At 38.0% G+C, this 22455-nt stretch overlaps 3 protein-coding genes across 4 annotated transcripts; all 3 read left to right on the top strand.

Moving 5' to 3' along the window:
• Positions 1-757: 757 nt before the first annotated feature.
• On the top strand, positions 758-2763 carry LOC116193296 (ubiquitin-NEDD8-like protein RUB2). The gene is made up of 3 exons (XM_031522113.1): positions 758-954; positions 1402-1661; positions 2442-2763. Exons 1-3 carry the CDS (start codon positions 862-864, stop codon positions 2551-2553), a joined length of 465 nt encoding a protein of 154 aa, XP_031377973.1. The 5' UTR covers positions 758-861; the 3' UTR covers positions 2554-2763.
• A 7836-nt stretch (positions 2764-10599) lies between these two features.
• Positions 10600-13484, top strand: LOC116192525 (transcription factor MYB58). Its single transcript, XM_031521102.1, has 3 exons — positions 10600-10981; positions 12095-12224; positions 12371-13484. The coding sequence occupies exons 1-3, from the start codon at positions 10843-10845 to the stop codon at positions 13080-13082; spliced, it is 981 nt and encodes a 326-aa protein (XP_031376962.1). The 5' UTR covers positions 10600-10842; the 3' UTR covers positions 13083-13484.
• An 840-nt stretch (positions 13485-14324) lies between these two features.
• Positions 14325-22094, top strand: LOC116196072. 2 transcript variants are annotated; one of them, XM_031525603.1, is made up of 17 exons: positions 14326-14671; positions 14804-14993; positions 15094-15402; positions 15484-15573; positions 16250-16729; positions 16855-16962; positions 17267-17397; positions 17467-17599; positions 18352-18694; positions 18788-19272; positions 19369-19548; positions 19634-19792; positions 19920-19994; positions 20151-20331; positions 20597-20748; positions 20952-21167; positions 21401-22094. In XM_031525603.1, the coding sequence occupies exons 1-17, from the start codon at positions 14466-14468 to the stop codon at positions 22040-22042; spliced, it is 4080 nt and encodes a 1359-aa protein (XP_031381463.1). In that variant the 5' UTR covers positions 14326-14465; the 3' UTR covers positions 22043-22094. The 2 variants fall into 2 exon arrangements, with proteins under 2 accessions (XP_031381472.1, XP_031381463.1); XM_031525612.1 differs by lacking the exon at positions 15484-15573 and having other exon boundaries at positions 14325-14671.
• The last annotated feature ends 361 nt before the right edge of the window (positions 22095-22455 follow it).

Genomic DNA, 22455 nt, shown 5'->3' with positions numbered 1-22455 from the left:
AGCATATTGCTTTGAATTTCTGATATATAGAATTAGAATCTCAGCTCCTCCAACACAAAATAGGAATATTGTTGGAACCCCTAGTCCAATATCTTTACATAATAATTATATTATATATGAAAGAAAAGAAAATAATATATATTGGTTTAAGCAATTTGACGTTTGTTCGTTTAAGTAAAGTATAATATTTGAGTCTTATAAGTGAAGAAAATTTTTGATTGAGAGAATTTTATTTCTTAACGATCACCGAATTCGAACTGAATTGGTCACTATCAATTGACATTTCGAATACCAAAATATACATAGAAACAAAATAAATTCCAAAGAATAAGAAACGAAATAATAGCACACGACTTCCTTGAAATTTTCGAATTTTTCTTTTTATTTCGATGGTGGAATTTCTCATTTCTTTTCATATGTATTAGACATATCAATTACAATTGCAAAAATACGAAGAAAATCCCAATAAAAAATTCTCAAAGCTTAGAATTATACAAAATATCTATATTTAAATTTATATCTACATATACATTAATATAAAAGTAAAAGTAAGGTGAACCTCGTCATATGATATTAGAACACTCTGTTTTAATAATTTTTTTTTGATTTTTTAAGTTTCTTAAATCAATTTTTAAACATGTAAATTTGTGCACTGTTTTTTATTTTCTCGACTTTTAGTTTTTATATAATTTGTATTTTTATTTTTAGAATTTTTCAAAAAATATAAATATAAATTTGTGAGATCAATTTTTTTTCCCTGTATAAATAAATGAAAATAAAAACCAGCGTCTTCGAAATCCTGTCCCTCTTCATTCAAGTCTTCTTCCCTCTGTAGGAGTGAGCGCAGAGAAGGAGAAGAAGATGCAGATCTTCGTGAAAACCCTAACCGGGAAGACGATCACCCTCGAGGTCGAGAGCAGCGACACCATCGACAATGTCAAGGCCAAGATTCAGGTAACCTCGCTCCCCCTCTTTCACTTCTCCGTTCGAAGAATTTCGCCGATATGCCTTCATTCTGTTCCCGATTGTTCATCTGGTTTTCATGGCTTGCTTATTTCCTTGTAATTCTGAGGAAAGTCCTGCTAGGGTTCAGTTCGGTTAGATATAATACTGATGGTCTCACGAAGCTCAGTACGAATATGTGATGTCTCTAATTTCATTCCATCCGGTTGTTTTTTTTCCAAACCTCGTCTTGCTCTGAGAGCTCTCTGGTTGCTTTCGTGGAGAATTCAATCAGTTGCGGATCATTCTCATGCTATTAGTCGGTGTACTGGGCGCTAAAAGTGCGAACTTTATGAATTATATGGAAGGAAATGGGGATGAATACGGAAGAAGCAGTTGAGTATTTTACCACGGATTCTAGTGCTTATGCATTACAACGTCGATTTTTTGTAATTCTAGGACAAGGAAGGTATCCCACCGGACCAGCAGAGACTGATATTTGCTGGAAAGCAATTGGAAGATGGCCGGACTCTTGCGGATTACAACATCCAGAAGGAGTCGACTCTTCATCTTGTCCTGAGGCTCAGGGGAGGGACCATGATCAAGGTGAAGACCCTCACTGGGAAGGAGATTGAGATAGATATCGAGCCAACCGATACCATTGATCGCATCAAGGAGCGTGTTGAGGAGAAGGAAGGTATTCCCCCGGTGCAGCAAAGGTGTGTTTTCCTACTTCCTTGTTGCTTTGTAAACCGGTTTTTTTTTTCTGTGAGATTATGCTTAGAATGTGAGAGCATGTGTTTGTTTGCTTTGGTCTCATGTAACTGTGCGTTGATGTACTCAGTCCACTCCAATATAACACCTTAGTCATTGATCAAGATCTCAGTCATCTCGTTTCCCATGAATGAATAGTCTATGGGCTGTTCAAGTGAATTTAGTTTCCTGCAGCGTATAACTAGTGAATTTTCTGGTAATCTTCTGCCAGTACCATTTTTTAAATTGATTATCTGATATCTATAAAAGAAAGTTTGTGGGCTACATACTCAATTTCCAATCAGATTTGTTGCCTTTTACCTGTGAGGAGCTGTTGTGACTTTTACTGCGTTCCGTTTGCCTTTCATGTACATGGTGGGATCTGACTTAAGATATTTGGTTTCCATGATGGAGATTTCCAAATTTCCCGTGCCTCTTGAGTTCTGAGGTCAAAATTGGCACTTTAATACATGGGTTGAGTCTCCTCCGAAGACTGGAAAATTTTGAAAAGGGATCCACGTCCACCACCCGTGCAACAATTATAAAATGAGTTCAAAACTCAACCGATGTGTCTCACTGCCATCAAGTTTTGTTCCCGTCTGTAAATCTAAATGAATGATACTGTTTTTGGAATGTGAATTTCCTCATTGTTTACGCTGCGAATCCTGTTTTGAATTCAGCTTGTATTCTGTATTAGTTGGTATTACGAACCTCTTGACAGTGGTATTTTCCTCCTCTTTCTGCAGGCTTATCTATGCTGGGAAGCAGCTCGCCGATGATAAAACCGCAAAAGACTACAACATCGAGGGTGGGTCAGTCCTCCACCTTGTGCTTGCTCTGAGGGGTGGCAGCTTCTAATGGAAATCCATAGTTGTGCCTTTCTTTACTTAATGTGAGCATATCGTGAGGTTCTTAGTTTACCGAACTAGAAGGGTGCATTTTCTGAGTGGATAAAATTGCAATTGTGCTGTGACAATTAACCTCCCATAACATGGCACTACAGATTTATCTGCATCATTTGTATGTTTTGACATTCTGCAATCGAAACAACAAGGCTTTTTTGTGATACGAGCACGGAGTAGCACTTGTACTACGTATATGACCAAATCGAAGGGCCTCTCTTTCTGTCTATGCTCTGCTTAATTTTGCCTCTGCTGCTCTTTGAGTGCATAGACCACTGGTCAGGGTGGTTGTCGTAAGCATTGCCTACTTAGCTACAAATTGTCGCCGCATACGTCTCAGAACTTACCAGTGTCAGAAAGACCTTGAATCCAAACAATTCTGGATTCTTTCTGGATTCTGGAAACGCAGTTGAAAAGAGAAATCTTTGAATAATTTCTTTTTCCAAATGGATTCAACTTGTTCCATCTTTTCATCTTCTGTACGCGTAAAGCAAGTAGCAGAGGAAGAGGATTATCCTTTTCGGGTGCCTCACTTTTTAGCTCTCACCTGGGAAGGTAATCGACCCTTCCCGGATCGAGGTCGAGCTGGAGCTGGAGCTCTTCGCGGAGAGTAAGGTGGCAAGTTTCATTCCGGCAAATACCAATTTAGTTTCTATGATGATTCGGGTCATACGTGTTATTCTGCAATGGCCTGAAGTCGTTTACCACGCTAGTCCTTCATATGACGCCAGACGACATACTCACGGACGATCATCAGTCTCAAGCGCTTTGCCAAGCTCTGCACCTTAAGTCGTCAAATATCACCGTCTTTGCTGACTGTGAAAGGGACGGAGCACTCGTGCAGCAATGGGACCTTATTATCAACAACTTCCTTTGTATGTTCGGAACGATTTTGTCAAAGCCCAAACATCACAAGCAAACTGATGAACAGTAGGAAATTATTCTGTCACTGTGCCTCTTGACTGCTGACGGACATCCGATCTAAGCTTGACGTCATGCATTATGTTATTATCCACAAGACAGGGTTTTTCTAAGATGCAGTCGCCAGAAATGAAAATAGAATATATCCGCCTATTCCAGTAACTGAGATTGAATCTGAAAATTTCAACTTAACGAAATAAATTCATCTTCTGAAATTTAATCTTAAGATTGCAGTGGTAGAGATCCGATCTGAACATATAGAGCATTTATTCCCGAAGTGGTTGTACCGCAGACCATCCCGGTACAGCCAAAAAAGACCATCTGGATACATACAGTCCTTAGTTTGGTACGGTTGACAAAAGTCTCCCATGGTTAGTGAAACTCTACTAACCCAAATGGAAAATCAAACATGTCAAAGATTAGGTACCCAATGGTAAAAAAATAAAAATAAAAATAAAAGCACCGTGTTGTGTTAGTTTTCCTAACAATAGACGACGTGGGTTTTCAGATGCTTTAATTAATTTATTTTATTGATTGTAATTATTCTTTTTCCCTTCTCTAATTGGGGGTGGGGGGTCACTTTCGATAGGGGAGACTTTGTTAGACTGGTGAGATTGCATGGGGAAGCCATTTAGGCATAATTAGATTCCTGACGGAGATTAGAAAAGTAATTATAACAATGACTTTTTTTTTCCCCCTTGAAAAGATATGTATTATTAAAATTTGTATACACCATACACCACAAGAAGCTCGAGCCTAGCATTGTTGAAGTCGCGACCTTAGAAACTCCTGATGATCGAGGGGCCGAGGCCATCCTCGGTATGAGGTGACGAAACGAGGACGGTCTTGGCCAAGACCCCCCTTGAGTCTTGCCTGATGGCAAAAGGATGGCCGGCTCGACCTTGACCTAATTAGTCTAAAGAGCTGTTTTCACCATAATCTGGTTGCCTTACAATTGAATTAGCGATCGGAGGTGATAACGTGACTAATAGATATTCATAAGAACGATCTACATCGTGCTGCGGCCCCAATATGTAGGGACCTAGCTAGCTACTGGATAATGGTCCGCTTAATTAATTGATTGATCAATTAAATTAATCAAATTGTATAAATTTAATGTTAGAAATAATAAGAAATATTCAAAAGGAGAAGGAACTAACTTGGGCTGGTTACCTAAATCATTTAAGACCGGCGAGTTTGTCGGCCGAAAATTCATTGGGACTTTGACGAGGACGTATGGTTTTTGGGACATGCACGGCTTTGTCATGGATGAATCTCACGACATTCCAATTACTCTCTCACAAACTTCTTCATTAAGGGAGGAAGGGTTCAGTTCACTGCAGTGATATACACTGATTTGACGAATGAGAGAGAGTTTAATTGGTAACGTGCTAATATTTTAGACACCAAGTTGGGGATTCGGGAGCAAATAAGGGGAAGATCCCCTATTTGTTGTCGACCCATTTGTAGAAGTAGTACTCCGATTATAGACTTGTTGATGAGTGGTGTTCCTCTCATATCTCATTGGGATAATAGTGATGAGCCTAGATTCTCGTGTCCTGATATAACTATGGCTCAAATCAAATATTATGGGGCGGGATTCGAGCCCATATGATTACGTTCCGTGAGGGTTGCTACGCCGGTCGCCTCCGATCCCTTTATTCAACAGAAAATGATATACACTGGTTTGATAAAGAACTAAGAAATTTTGCGTTGGATTCTCATTAGTAAGACTTCCTTAGGTTAATTATTCAGAAAAACACGACATTTGCACATGTTCCTAAATATAGCACGACCTATAGAAAATAGTATAAAAATGCACGAATTTTGCATTTTTTCGTAAATATAACACGATCTTTTAAAAGTAGCACAAAAATGTATGACATTTGTTTTTTTTTTACTTAAATATATTACAATCTTTAAAAAATAGCACAAAAAAGCATGACTTTCAGATTTAGCTGTGATTCTAGCACGACTTCAATTATTCGTCAAATGTAACGGTAACAATTAGCGGTGCCTTGTAGTACAACATGATTGGATGAGTCCCACATATTTTTATTTAATTAAAAAATAATTTTAAAAATAAAAAGAAGATGTTTTTCTAAAAAAATAAAGGAACGGATTGTAGATTATAGGGGTACAATTGGGGCCCCAACCATCGAAATGAAAAAGCCCTCCAATTTCGGGGCTCTTTTGATTCCGGTGGTGGGTGCTTCGATTACGGCCACTACCCACATAATTGGGGTCCTACTGCGGCCGCGATCTCAATTAGGAGATAGTAGACACCGGCGTAGCCACTGTTGTCGGCCCCTTCCCCTTTTCCTCTTATTAAGTTGAATCATCTTTTCTTTTCTTTTAATTATTAATTTTTTTAATTTTTTTAATTAAATAAAAACCTGTTGGATCTATTCATCCAATCATGTTGTGCCACGTAGCATCACTAACTCCACATTAGCCGTGATCGTTACAATCTGACGGAATAATTGATATCGCGCTAAATGTGCAACTAAACCTGAAGGTCATGCCTTTCTCTGTTATTTTTTAAAAGTAGTGTTATATTTAGAAAAAAAATGCAAAGATCATGTTATATTTTAAAAAAAATGTAAATACCGTACTTTTTTGGATAATTAACAATTTTTTTTTAATTTCACTTCTCCTAGTCTGTACTAGACTCATGAGGAGAAAGATATATATATATATATATATATATTTTGTTATAAGAGTGGTCTAAAATCTAGTATAAGAAAAACAAAAACTAAATAAATGAATACAAACATCTCGCTAGTGAAAATTAAATCCAAAACTTTATAATTTTGAGTTCGGCTAAATTTGCGTTATGGTACTAAATCACCTTCTCTAAAAATTATTTTAAATTTTTGTTGGTGGGAGTAGTCAACAACAAACAGAAGATATGTGTGATTCTCTCTCCACACGTAGTTAAAGTGCATTTGACCCCATCAACACATAACCATTACGTCTCTGCCCGTTCCTCTTCAGTTAATATTTTCTAGTTCAATGAACTTAGCTCGGTTTCATTCCTCGCAACCATTGTAATTAATTTCCGACTAATTCATTCCATGCAATAATTATTAATGGTATGGTCCATAAAGTGCTTTAATCCATAAGTACTATTAGTTGATTATTTTGGCGGAGCCACACTATCTACTTCGTATGGATCCCAAGAATGAGACTGTGTATGCTTTACATGTTTGAACACTAAGCTGGCTCATACTACTTTATCATTGGCGGATGTTTTACATGTTTGAACTCTAAGCTGGTCCATACTATGTGGTCGGACTGCTTTTGGGAAAGACAACCCGAAATTCTCCCGCGGCTAGATCAATCGTTTGAATGCTCCTCTAAGAGATTCTCATAAATTAGTCACATTTCGTCAACCGTAAAAGTTGGTCATTACATTGTATTAACATTACCTATACTAGTTACTCAAACCCGAAGATAATGGGACTAGGCAACTAGGTCTAGGATGCAGCCTTCGTACTCAAGATCTCCAACTTCCCGTCAACCACCCGGCCATTAATGCCGCCACCCATGGCAGCCCCCGACCTAGTACCAGCGACTTCGCCCATGAGCCTCGTGTATATATATATATATATTGGCTGGAACACCAATATACCAAAATGTTACGATAGCAAACCAAGGGTCGATTGATCAGGGATAAGTCATGGTTTAAGAAGTCTGCATCAATAGTTACAAAACAAAATGTCAATCTATTATTAATAATAGGTTAACTATAGCATTAAGCTGCCACACCAAATCTCGAGAAAAAATGTTGTTCCTTCGTATAAAAAAAGAGAGGGCCATGAAAATTCAATTTAGAAACTTCGTTTGTGTCAAAGGAATTCCCTTTCAATTGATATTTCAATTTCAATTGGAACAGATAGCATCTGAGACAGATATTGCAATATATATACACGCACACATACATATATATAGAATTAGGCGACATAAATATGCAATTTTATTCTACACAGTGACCCTACCAAGATATGAAAAATCAATCAACGAACCTAAGAAAAGGCTGCTGGTTGAAGCTTATTTGGCTGAAATCCTACCTACAATTTGGTGAAAAAAGAAAAAAGAAAAATAAAAAATATCCAGAATTTCTTTGATGCAATTCACATCTTTCTTAATAACTTCATGATGAGATCATCAACTTTCCCTGTGATTGTGATCTATATATATATATATATATATATATATATATATGTACATATTAAAACGATATATGTGTGTCACCTGTCAAAATCCGCATATTATATGAATGTCAAAATTAATGGTGACAATTGAGTTGCTTCAACAACCAGAGAACAAGCTGAAAATGCCACCATCAGTCGATATGACGTATATACAGTACTGTGTATTGCTTCCTTTCGTCAAACATACATACATACATACATATATATATATATATATATCACGACGTAATATACTATTTAACAAAAGTATATTAGGGTGCTATTAATATCATCATCGTCATCATCATATTTACGTATAGGCATGCGATGCATACAATTATATCATTAGGGTTTTAGGATATACATGTTACCTAGATAATAAGATATGCCATTTATAATATTTTATATATCAAAGTAATAAAACCTTGCGTATCTCTTCGGTCGAATTTTTTGTTAATAAGTATGCAAAGGTGATGCATCGGTCCAATGGTCCGAGATCAATCTGGGATTACTGCATGCCATATCTGCGTAGATAATCGACACTCCTCAGGTTATTCGGAATGATGGCTTAAATCACTTACTCGAGGTCATTTTATGGATTATTAACTAGGCCAAGATCTGACCAGACAAAACATGCTCAAGAACCTCTAATTGACTTTGTTAGGACCTATGGATGGATGAATTTGGAGGGAAAAGAATCGAAGAGGAAAATACTATTCATCAATTGTCATTCAAAATGGATTAGAGTTGAGTTGAGTTGAATTTTGATTTTAATCGGTTTGCAAATGATTGTATTGTTGAATTATGAGAAAAAGTATGAAAAAATAATAAATAATTGAGAGAAAGTAATGATTGTGTTATTGAATTGTGAAAAAGTAATGAATAGTTGAGAGAATTTAATATTAGAAATTGAATTGAATGGTTAAAAAAATGAAAAAAAAAAGTAATGATTGTGATGTTGAATTGAAGATAAATGGAGTTGAGTTGAAAATTTTTTAAAAAACAAACACACCCTTAATTTGTTTGATATAAAAATAATCCCGTTGACATCCGATTCAAGCAAGAAGTACAAGTCTCGAGTTAAATGAAAACAGTTAATTCATGTTAGGTGTGCTGGAATAGAAAGGAATGTAATCTCTATAATGTGAATATAGTTTTATTGAGAGAAAAATATTATTTTTTAGTTGAATTTGAAGGTGGATGAATGTAATTAAAAAAGGTAAATTTGTTTATTGAGATTTCAATTTGTACGTATATTTAGTTATATGAATCTAAAAAATATATATCATACTTGAATAAAAGCTAGTTGAAATGATGAAATGAGTATTACTTAAGATTTTTAAAGGAAACATCATTCCATAAAAATTGGGAAAAAAAAGGTGATTGTAATGAAATGCTTTTTTCAACTCATAAAAGAGATATTTAATAAATCAATATGGATTGATTCAAGCGGTTCGGCGCTTACTCCGTTTGAGCAATGTTTCAAGTTCGAGTCCTTGCGAATACAAAAAATCCATGCTGAGAGAGTTTTATCTTTTAGTGGGCCGACCCGACTTGACTGGATTAGTCAGGTTTCAATTGAGCTTTCAGATATCATTATTCACACTGAAAAAGAAAAAGAGATATTGAAAAAAAAAGGGAGGAAATGATGAAAATATCTATTCCATTTCATTTTTTGCAATTTCGGTGTGTAAAACGTAACCTTAAAGAGAATAACGAATCGAATTTCTCTTTGAATCCCTCCCTCCAAATGGTAAATAACATCCGAACATACGGCAGTGGATTATTAACTGAAGAAATTCAAGCTTCCATAAATTTAAGCACCCCTTTTAATTTCAGCTTTAGCATTCACGGGAATACGTAGAGAATTTTTGTACTTACCTTTAAAAACAAAATTGAAGATACTTTCACAAAAATTAGTTAGTTGTTCCCCACATTGTGGAAAAGTGTCAAATGATTACCATATATATAGGCTCACAAAACAAAATCACAATTAAATTTTTTTTGGCCATTGTAATTGAACTTTAGTATATGTACTTTCTTATGGGAACCTTATTTATTTATTTTTTTTAATTTTTTTTTGCGGTAGATTCTTATGATTATCTTAACCTCATTATATATGGTCTTTTATTTAATATATACGGATTACATACACACGTCTAACTGTGGATATAGACGCGTAACCACCTTAAACTTGGCAATCAATTGTACTTGGCATACTAAATATTTCAGGGCATGGTGGAAAAAAAAAATCCCAGGGCATGTTGCGTAATGAAATCTTCGGAAAATGCAGAGCGGATCGAGACGTTTTAACTATCATAAATGGCATTTCGCGATAAAAGAAAACCGAATGAATTAATTAAATTAGAAGGGATGATGCCATTAAGACTGCTAATGATGTCATTTGATTCAACTTGATGATATAATATGTAAATATCAAACCATATGGATATGGTTTCTCTAGAGGACCTCATATGGGAAAAATATAATGGGTAGAAAAAAACCAAATGGGTTTGGACTTAAGGCAGTCTCCATGTTGACAAGTGTACGTAATTGCAAGAAATCATGACTTCCCATTAATCAATTTAATTAATATAAATAACGATAAATACTGATTTTATTTTTAAAAAACCCTCTAACAATATATTAGATTACATATTATATATATATATGCTCATATGGCAAGTGAAACTTAGATATACAGGGCTGTCATTAGCCACGTACACCATGAGAAGCCATGAGTGCAGGGAAAATCCAGTAACCCCTTTAATACATAAAATAATTAGATAATTGTAATTATTTAAATATGGCATACTAGCAATAATAAATAAATAATAATTAATCGATATCTCAGTGGATTCCCTTCTGTATATATAATTACTCCCGTCCATAAGAGAGAAGCGCCCCCGATATCGTGGCATGCCTGACCTTTGTCACAAACACACACTCTCTCTCTCTCTCTCATCCAATTACATCCAACACTTTGGTTTCTTCTATATATATCATCTACATATACACACACATATATGTATGTGTTTAGGAGTAAGGGAAGGTGCGTGTGCATGGTTATGAGTAAATGATGGAAATCTAGAGAGAGGGTTTAGGTTGAGAGAGAGGAGAAGAATAAAATGGGAAAAGGAAGAGCTCCATGCTGTGATAAGAGCCAAGTGAAGAGGGGGCCATGGAGCCCTTCCGAGGACTCCAGGCTCATCTCCTACATTCAGCAGCACGGCCACGACAACTGGCGCGCCCTCCCCAAGCTCGCCGGTACGTAATTCGCTTTCTTCGAACTCTTAGGAAACCGATGATCTTCATCGACGACCCTATGAGCTTTTCATATGATATAATCTATCCAACATCCAGGTGCTATATCAATCGTATATACCGGTTAGTACTTACTTTTGATATGTATTTCTACTGGACTCGGTTTCCGGGAAAATCGGAGGAGATTTTAGTAACGGATGTTCCTGAAACTTGACATGATCATTGATTGCGTCGTATTTCAGATTGCTCCGTTTGCGAGTTGCTGGCTTTTACCGATGTTTTTGTTTATGATATCCGTGTCGAAGTTTATAATAGCGTCGGTGGTTGGGTTTTGAGGAACTGTGGCTGAATGGTCGAGAGGATCTTATGTCAATGGCTTAATTAGATTGTCAATCAATTAAAAAGGTATTTTACATTTGTCATGAAATGGACGGAGAGATTGTTTGAAACGTATCTGACAAAATGATTGGAGGGCCTCAATTATCCTTCTCTCAACAAGTTTTCGGAATAAAATATAATATAGTCTTTTTACATTTTTAATCTACGTTATGATCATTAATCATCGCGACAGGTCTGCCTACGTGTATAATAGGTAATACCATGAATGGCATGTATCGATCAAAAGTCTTCTCCAACTAAACCCGAACACCAAAGACCGGGTTAATTGCGGCCATTAAAACGTTCACCGGAAAAAGGAAAAAAAAAACCCATTAAAAAAATTGCCGGTCTTCCTGAGTTAGTCGATATTGCTGGGTTTCTAGATGAGAATATTTGTCCCAGATTTGACTATGTTTTCATTAAACTAAATTAGCTAATATTGCACTCAAATCATTGATCTAACATAAAGCTGTGTGTGCCTGACATTTTGTCATTTTGTTTTTTTGTTTGTTTGCTATATTTCAAACACCCTTTGCTTATAATCTAAGTTTCATAATACCAATACAGTTGAAACTACACTTTCAAGCCAATCATCAAATCTTTCGCAAATTAACGTTAATAATTCACATTCGACGATTCGTAAAATTAGAATTCGATCATTTTATGGTCGATATATCGATATATCGTTATTGGGCAGTATTTTATATGAGATTAATCCATAAAAGGGTCGGTTTGCAGGGCTGTCGAGATGCGGGAAGAGTTGCCGGTTAAGGTGGATCAATTACTTGAGGCCTGATGTGAAGAGAGGGAATTTCACCAGGAAGGAGGAGGAGACCATCATAAGGCTGCATCAGTCCTTTGGAAATAAGTACGAATTTTGCCCTGTGACGATTATAACGTTTATTAACCTAAACAAATCATGCAATTCCATGATATTGTGATATCCGTACGTCATGTAACATTTTTTCAGCATGTCAATGTGTTGTCTCATCATGGCAAAATGAACTTTGTCAGGTGGTCTAAGATCGCGTCTCATTTGCCGGGAAGAACTGATAATGAGATCAAGAATGTCTGGAACACTTATTTGAAGAAGAGGTTGCCAGCTTTTAACGGCTATGCGGACTCCACCGGGGATGAATCGAAGCGGGACTCTTCTCTTACCTCTACATCCTCGACACATTCGTCTCCTTCTTCTTTTGCCACTCATGGGGCCGGTGGAGACAGAGACATGGAGATTGATCCCGGAAACAAGGAAGTGCAGATCAAAGACATGCTGGATCGAACTGGCCAGAACAAGCCATCGAGTTCTGCTTCTCATGGATCGAATGCATCTAACATTTCCTGTGAAGTTGGAGACGCCGAAAAAGATGGCAAGGAAAAGCTGGATTTGTTCTTCGATATCATGGAGGAAGTGAACAAACCAGACATAGTCACGGGGAACAACGCGCTACTTGATATCCCATTCGAGTACGATACTGATTTCTGGACCATGCTAGACAGCTTAGCCAGATCCCCTCCCCAAGCTACTGAAATCGACCAACTCCTCACCGCCAATGCCTACCGAGACTCCACCTTGGGCGATCAAGGAATCAACAGAGAGACCGAAAACGACAAGTGGCTGCAATATCTGGAGCACGAGCTCGGACTAGTAGAACCGTGGCCCCCCGTCGTCCAAGGAGAGGATGACTCGAAACGTCCCAAGGATGCATCCAGGCCACTAAACTAGTTCCCGTTGAATTACTAGTCAAAATTTGCTCCATTTTCAAATTAATTTGGTCTCTGTCAATTCGAAACCAATCAAGGGCCCCCGACCGAGTCAAATAAGTTGAACCAGAGAGGTACAGATACTAATTAATTGGGTAGTTGCAAGAGAATTTGATATAGTATTGATTTGTATCCACAGAAACTAATGTAAGAAACCTTAACTAGTTTTCAACAGAAAGATGCAACAACATTTGTTGATTATCCAAAGTTTAGTTTTAGTCTACCCAGACATTTATTAGAGGGTAGGTAATGTTTCTCTTGATGGATATTAGTATAATATATGTGTGTGTGCGTGTGTATGTGTGTGGTGTTTTCATATATGTCCCCACAGGTTGGACAAATGAAGAAAAATGCACTCCTGCAAGTACAAGAGCCTTCACCCGCTTTGATACTTGTTATGTTAAGGGAAATCTTCACAGATAGTGACTGCAGGTCGAATCTGATCCAAACTCGGCCCCATTCTTTTAGCGCCATTTCTCTTTTTTACGAATCACCGAAAGTTTCGTTTAGAAAAATATTATAGATTACAACGTATCGAGAAGAAGTTTTAATCTTTTTAAAGGTTATGCGCCTACAATGAAAGAAAAAATAAAGGGGAAGGCACGTGCAATGAGATGATAAGAATAGTGCGACATCCAAATAATGAAATCCGACGCCCTATTGATTCCAATTTAGTTCGTACGTGTGTTCGGTTCGTTGGAAGAGTGTTGTTAGGGCACTCGAGCATAGTAAAGAGAGAAGAGATAAGATATTTGTGAATAAGTTTCAGCATCACTATATGGAAAATCAGGTGACTTGTTAGTCTTAGAAATCACGTCTTTGGAATTTGACTCAATAATAAGAGGAGACAAAACGTAAATGATTTGAAGAAGAAATTTGAAGAGCTTTTCTTTTTAATGATAACTTATTTGAAATTTGAAGAGTTTTTCTTAAGAATAGTAACTCCGTTAGATTCCAATTAATACAAAATATTTATCATTATTCTGGGCTTGCTGTGAGATCTCATGATGAACAAAAAAAAAAATACATCTTAAGTAAACCCAACATCTCCCGTCGAAAATGAGCTATTGCTAGCACTTAATTAAAAAAAATGAAGAAAAAATTCGTCAAAAAGTTTATATTAATCACTAATCAGGAGAGCATTTTATTATTTGAGCAACTGTAAAAAGTAAAAGAGTAAAGAGGGGCGATAGAGAATTCGACGACTCGAGCTTAATTACCATTTTACCGTCGCGCCAGTTCCTCCCTGGCGTTCTTTGAAGCTCCAGACTCTACCGTCGCGATTCTCTCCCACTCTCTCTCTCTCTCCGTGGGAATCAATCTCCTGTAGGGGGGAGCTTCTTCGATGGCGGCAATCGGCAATCTCGCCGGCCAGCTCATGGAGGACGAGGAAGAAGCGGCAAGGAGGACCAGAGTATTCGGAGCCCTGAAGACCTACTGCACTGAGCTGCTGCAGCTCATACAGAGCCCCAAGCACCAGTCTCCTGCAATCCCCGCCCTCCTCGATTTCCTCCGCAGCTCGTCCTCCGACGACCTCCAGCCCTTCTTCGAGTAGGCACACTGAACTTTACCGTTCTTCACAGCTAGCAAGAGTTGTTTGCATTCCTGAATTGTGTCAAATACCGTTCTTTACGGCTTTACATTTTGCTATCCACTTGACATGTCCCTATTTGTACGTATCAGCTACACATTGTTCCCGCTGCTTCTGCTTTTAGATGCAGCAATTGCCTGCAGATCCTCGGAGAAAATCGATTCGGATGATAGACATAAAGCCCCGGATTCACCTTATGTAGTGAGTGATATTGTAGCAGAGGGTGTTGTAAACTGTCTGGAGGAACTTCTTAAGAAGTGTCGGCTAGGGATGCTGAATCAGGTAGTTGTCAGCTTTGGCATTTGCTTGATTATCTGTTATCCATGTCGGTGTCTTCGTAGGTTTCATTGAAAGTAATGTGATGTTGATTGACTTAATGTAGATGGTTGCGGTATTGAAGAAATTGACACATGGGGCTTTGCTTTCGCCATCTGAGGCCACTGAAGAGTTCCGTGAAGGAATAATAAAGTGTTTCAGGGCGCTTCTTATGAATTTATGTCCATGCTCTGATGATGCTTGCTCGTGCAAACAAATCACTGGTGTGCCTGCACTATTAATGGGGGAAGAAATGCAGAGTCACTTAGCCAGACCGTCAACCTGCAGAGTGGGGGCTGAGGAGTGTCTTCTTGCATTTCTTCAGTCCCAAGATGCAGCTGCTGCTGTTGGTCATTGGTTGTCGCTTCTCCTTAAAGTAAGTGACATCTTGTTTTCAGGTACTCCTCGATTCAATTTGGGAATATCCCCTCATTATATATATTCAATTTGCAATTAGGCAGCTGATGTTGAGGCTGTGCGTGGACATCGAGGGAGTGCAAGGCTCCGTATTGAAGCATTTCTTGCTCTGCGGGTTCTTGTTGCCAAGGTAGTTCTGCAAGGTGCTGATGCAGTGTTTGCTGTGAAGCTCACATTTTTGCGTCGATTCCTACTACATTACCAGTCATAGAGCATATCAAACGTCTATACGAACTGTTAACTGTTAAGATCAGATCAGTTTGATATTTTTCCTTTGCAACCATGCAATTGTCGATATCTGCATCATACATAACGCGCATATGAAAGTTTGTCTTGATTACTAAGAAGCTTGTGGAGTATAGTTGTTGCTTCAGTTGTGCAAGATGCGTATCTAGTTTTGACTGTCAATCATTTCTGTAAAGATTTAGAGGTCAGAGATTTTATATGTTGAACCCTGCATTTTTTATGTGCTAATGGAGAAGTACTGTTTTTGAGCTACTGGGATGGATTTGATTCATATGCATGGGATGACTACAGTCTAAAATATATTGCACCATTCTTTATTGTACTAGTTGATAATCAGAAACTGTAAATATTTTCATTTAAGTTTTGAATTATAATGAAAGAATACCATAACCACTTTTCTATAGTATTATATATGATAAGTTTTTTTTTTTTTTTTTTTAAATTCTCTACTGCTGAATCTTCAGTACTGGAATTCTGGCAGCAGATGGCACTAGCATCATATCTGTCACTGTATTAAAGGTTATTTACACTTGTATTTTGGTGGTGGCATTTTTGTGCAGGTTGGCACTGCAGATGCCCTGGCTTTCTTTCTACCTGGTGTTGTTAGTCAATTTACGAAGGTACTGTATGCCTCAAAAACAATGATGAGTGGTGCTGCTGGAAATCTAGAAGCTATGGACCATGCGATCAGGGGATTGGCCGAGTATCTCATGATTGTACTTCAGGATGATGCTAATGCATCTGGCATAGATTTGCCCTTGAATCCCACTGCCGAGGCTAACTCTAAAATGCATCACTCAGCATATAAATTTCTGGAGGAACTTCGCCAGTTACCTGCTAAAGATCAAGGTAATAAAGAGATTATAGCTGAAGAGTCAGGAGAGGAAGCTAAAATAAAAGTAACAACGGACATTGAATGCCAAAATCAAGTTGTGGACCCTGGCAAAGGGTTTGGATCCTTTCATGTATACCGTACAAAAGATTGGATTGCCAAAACTTCGGCAAATGTGCAGAAACTGTTGACTGCAACTTTTCCACAAGTATGCATCTACAATTTAGTCTGGTGTTCGTCCTTGTAAGCTTTTACCCAATTAACAAATTTTGGAATAGTAATCTGTGTTTTCATGAGCTTGATAAGCTGCTATATTCCTGATATATTTGTTAGATTTCTGTTCATCCGTCAACAAGGTTGAGACGAGGGCTTCTAGCAGCTATACGAGGACTATTATCGGAGTGTTATTACTCATTAAAAGAGAGTAGAGTGATGCTTTTGGTAAGACAAGAAAATTACATATCTATTTGGTACGGGAAGGAGTTGCAGTTAGTAGTCTTTTCACAACATACCAAGTGTATGCCGTTTTACTTCCATCTCTGGGAAAATCAGTTTTATGTATTACATGTGTCTAGAGGTGGTTTTCAACTTTTTTTCCAACTTTACTTCCAAACTTTGGTTTGATGCTGTTTTACTTCCAATTCTTGCTGATTTCTTATGTTTCAGTGATTCTTTTTTTTTAAGAAGTTGATATCAATAGTGGCTTCAGTAACTAGGCTTTTTGTATGTTTTTGGTCACTTGCAGGAATGCCTATGTGTTTTAGTGGTTGATGATTCTGAAGAAGTTGCTGCATCTGCCCAGGAGTTCCTTGAATATTTATTCTCTTCTAATAAAACATTGAATGTTGAGCATGATATTGTGGAGATTTTAAGCAGGTTTGTGCTTTGATTGACCAGCAACTATGCTTCTGCTTGATTGAATAACTGATGGCTGAATAAAATTAGGTTAATTGAGAAGCTTCCAAAAGTTGTTCTTGGGAGTGAGGAGTCTCTTGCACTATCACATGCTCAGCAGTTGCTTGTTGTCTTATATTACTCCGGACCTCTACTTGTGGTGGATCAGCTCCTCCATTCTCCAGTATGTAATACTTTCTTCTTCTTGTAAAAAAGTTTGTTCTTTCTTGCAATTGACGGAGTTGCTGGAGCATGGCCCCTCCTTTTGGCTTTTACTTGAAAGCCACTTACCTATTTATCAAAGTTCTTAAGGACAAATTCTTTTTGTTTTTTGTCTAGTAATATGTTATAATTCTTTTGGCAGTCTTACATACTGTTATGCATCAGATAATTCTCTATAAGACATTTTGTGGAAATTCTGAGATATTTCAGAGGAAAAGAAGGCACAGTCCTTCTACAATTAAGATCTTTGATGGTTTAATCAAATTGTCTGCTGCTTCATAGATAACAAAGCATATGGATCTATTGCCGGGGATTATCCATTGATAACCGCTGATTAGTAATGTGTGAGCTGAATAAGTGTGAGCAATATGACTTGTCTCCTTTTAAAACCTTTGTTATTTTGTGAACATTTCAGCTGACAAAAAATTTTTCCTGTTGAAGCGTCTAGTTGACATAATGAGCATGCATAATGTTGTAACATCAATTGAAAGCAGCTCTGAAAGTTGGTAACAAAGTTTGCTCAACATGCGACTGTCGAAAGAAATGAGTTACATCCTATTTAAACGAGTGTAATATAATGAGTACATCTTTATTGGATATTTTATCTAACATATGCAGGAAATTTAGGCTTTTCATCTTGCAAAGTAAACTCCAATCTTTAGCATCATTTTTCATTCTAGATAATATTTCTACTCCTTTCTGTCAAATAAATAGGTTACAGCAGCTCGATTTTTGGACGTTCTTTCAATCTGTCTGAGTCACAATTCGGCGTTTAAGGGTTCTCTTGATAAGCTTGTGTTGGCAAGGCCATCAGGATACCTCCCTGCTGTTGCAGAGCTGAAGGCCCAATCTTATTCTTCTAAGGATTGTCAGATATCGTTGAGTTCTAATGTGCATGAAGTTTCTGAGCAAAGTGTTACGCAACAAAGACTTGGAGTTCTACAAAAGAGCTATGAGCTTCCACGCATGCCCCCTTGGTTTGTCTATGTTGGCAGTCAGAAATTGTACCTGACCCTTGCTCAGATTCTTAGACTTGTAGGTTTATCTTTAATGGCAGGTCATCTCAACGCTCAGAAATCATTTCCTGTTTGCACTTCATTATTTGGTCCATATGCTTACTGCTAATATCTTTGTCTTTGAATATTGCTAGATTCGAGAAGTCGAGGGCATCTGTCAGTTGTTGCTGATATTCCTCTAGGCTACATGCGTAAATTAGTTTCTGAGGTGCGAATGAGGGATTACAGTGGAGAGGGTTGGCAGTCTTGGTACAAGAGATCTGGATCAGGACAATTATTGCGCCAGGCCAGTATTGCTGTTTGTATTCTAAATGAAATGATATTTGGCTTATCAGATGAGGCAGTTAAAAATTTGAAGCAGATGTTCCATAAGCCTACCACAAGGGGAGACGATTTTCCAAGAGAGCATCCGGTTATGGATCGACGTTCCTGGGAGATCCCAAAAGATGAGGGAGCTAGAGGTCTGTTGATTGATTGCATCGGCAGAATCTTACATGAATATCTATCTCCTGAACTTTGGAATCTTCCACTTGAATGTGGATCCTCCACTGTAGAATCTGATGGTGAGGTTGGGCAAATCCCCTTGCACTTGTTCACTGATGCTGCCATGCTGCAACAGGTAATTCTCCTCATGTTGCTTCTTGTGCTCGGACATGTGGCCGAAACTAATTTCTTCGTAGCTGTAATAAATGACATTATTTGGTTTTCTTGACAGGTTATCATTGAGGGTATAGGAATCTTTAATATGTGTCTTGGAAAACATTTTGCTTCCAGTGGATTCCTCCATTCATCTCTTTATCTGTTGCTTGAGAACCTGGTTTCCTCTAACTTTCATGTTAGAAATGCTTCTGATGCTGTTCTACATGTCATTTCTCTTACATCTGGCTATACAACGGTGAGGTTTTAACATTAATCTGCTTCTCTGACTATTGTGAACATTGCTTTAAATGGTTTATAATAGTTTAATATATGATGCGCAGGTTGGAGAATTAGTTTTGGCAAATGCAGACTATGTAATAGACTCTATATGTCGGCAACTCTGTCATCTAGATCTCAATCCTCATGTGCCTAATGTCCTTGCGGCCATGCTTTCTTATATTGGAGTGACAGAGAAGATACTGCCTCTGTTGGAAGAACCTGTACAGCCATGCTTTCTACATTCAGAATTTTTAACTATTTTATTTTGAAATTCGTGCTCTCATGATTCCACATGGTGAAGCACCCTTTCCATTTCTACTGATTTGTCAAAATTTTTATTATTCACAGATGCACTCTGTTTCTCTCGAACTCGAGATTCTGGGCAGGCATAAACATCCAGATTTGACAATCCCCTTTCTAAAGGTACATCTATAAGTGCATGCCAAATTCCTCTAAATTGCTGGTGATTTGTTTTATTGCTGTTGTCCGATATTTCAAATTTTTTCCTAGGAGTGGCAGATCCTAGCAATGGCATTATTCTGGGTTCTCAAATCACATTGCTTCTGTTCTTTCTTTTAGGCTGTAGCAGAGATTGCAAAGTCATTGAAGCGTGAGGCTGCCTCTTTGCTTGTCGAATCAGAGTCCTTTTTCAAACAAGTTGAGCTGCAAATTTCTGATATGGAGCAAAAATCGCAGACTGATTCCAGGCGAGGTTCAGTGGTGGATGATAATGGTGGATGTTCCTCTTGGAAGGAATCAGGTGATTTTTTTTAATATTTTGGCTACAAGGTGAATTTGTCCTATTGCGGAGATCTAGACTAGAGCAAGATTTAAGTTTCTGCAAGATTGCAGGTTTGTTATTATATGATTCTGAATATTCCTTCCTTCCTTTCATCAAAAGAAATTTTACCTTTTATATCCATTTAAATTGCAGGTTTGTTATAGCCCACTTTGGTTCGCAATTCTTTCTAACACTGTTTAAAATAGAGGTGATGTTTATTTGACTGTGGGGATTGCATGTGCAGAACAATTGGAGGCAATAATATTTAAGTTGAATAATTCAAAAAGGTATCGACGAACAGTTGGATCAATTGCCGCTTCATGTTTGACTGCTGCAACCCCCTTGCTTGCTTCATCGGGGCAGGCAGCATGCTTGGTGGCACTTGATATCATTGAGGTACTTCTTGTTCCCTAGTCTATCATCATTGGCAGACTTAACTGCGACCGAGCCATTATTATTTTTCTATTTCTCGTGCTGATTTTCATATTAATCAACACGTATAGCTTTTCAAAGGATAATTTCTTCTGCCCTTGTGCTTATAACTAACAAAAGCATGTTTTCTTACTCTCACAATAATTGTCTCCCATTTTCCTCGGAAGGATGGAATTTCGACACTGGCAAATGTTGAAGCAGCTTACAGGCATGAAAAAGGAACGAAAGAGGCAATTGAAGAGGTCATCCAATCACATTCCCTTTACCAGCTTCAAGACACTATGGATGTTGCTGATGAAGAGACAGATGAGAACAGGCTACTCCCGGCAATGAACCGGATATGGCCATTTCTGGTGGCTTGTGTTCGAAACACTGATCCAGTGGTGCATCATCTTTTCCTCCTACAACTTTGTTTTTGCTTTGAAATATTTTTCATCTCCTCAATTCTCCTTCTGGGAAGCATGATAACTAGATGAATTTCACAGGTCAACCATGATGTTATATAAAAATAACTGGAAAGAGTTTCCAATCTATGTAATAGGTTTAATCGTTTCTGTACCTTTTAAATCGGTTGATTGACTTATAAATTCGTGCTTTATTCTTTCCTGTGATTCAGGTCATGCGGAGATGCGTGGGTGCCGTAAGCTGTTGTGTGCAGATATGTGGAGGAGATTTCTTCTCCCGCCGCTTCCACACTGATGGGTCCCACTTTTGGCGACTCCTTACGACATCCCCATTTCTCCGGAAAGCTGACCCAAAAGAAGATAGGATCCCTCTGCGGCTTCCTTATCGGAGCTATCCTTCAGAGGAGTCGTATGCTGAAGTTTCCAGTCTCAAAGTCCAGGTTGCAGTGCTCAACATGATTGCAGACCTGTCACGAAACAAGAGGAGCTCTTCGGCCTTGGCTGTGGTCCTCAAGAAGGTTAGCGGTCTTGTTGTGGGCATCGCTTGTAGTGGTGTGTTAGGGCTTCGCAATGCTTCTATAAATGCCTTGCATGGGCTTGCATGTATAGATCCCGATCTTTTATGGTTGCTCTTAGCTGATGTTTATTTCTCGTTGAAGAAAGACCTGCCTTTCCCCTCCAACATCGAGTTCCCGGGACTTGATGAAATCTTGCCTCCACCCTCGTCATCAAACCAGTACCTTTATGTACAGTACGGGGGACGGAGTTACGGGTTTGATGTTAGCTTGTCTTCTGTAGAGACTGTACTTGAGAAGCTGCGTCCCCTTGTTTTTATCGACCAAATGTACAGTTGAGAGAATTTACCGATTCTATTTTTATCCTTATCTTCATGTCGATAAATGTTAATATTGGATTCAAACTGGTGAAATTCAGTAAGTCGGAAGCCCAGGGCAATGAATAGAAGTTGTGCTCCTCTCCCGGGCATAGCAACAACTTTGAACTTGTGCATAAATCGGCTCTTTACTTATTACAGATGTGCCAATAGCAGTGTTTATTCTATATGCGACATTTGCGTTACACGTTTTTGATGATTTTTGGCGACACGCACAGCCTTTGATTTATTTTATTATCTTCCAAGGCCACAACAATGTCTAATGTAACTGAAATGAGATCTTCATGAAAGCCGTTACCCTATTACAACTCTGTAGATAAATAATAATTAGACTAGTCCATTTTTTACATTTGCGCAAAGATGCAACGGTTTAAA

This window comes from Punica granatum, chromosome 1, assembly GCF_007655135.1.
Source record: "Punica granatum isolate Tunisia-2019 chromosome 1, ASM765513v2, whole genome shotgun sequence".
Lineage (NCBI taxonomy): Eukaryota > Viridiplantae > Streptophyta > Magnoliopsida > Myrtales > Lythraceae > Punica > Punica granatum.
The sequence above is the reverse complement of the archived record's forward strand: the minus strand, read 5'-3'. Positions and strand labels throughout refer to the sequence as shown.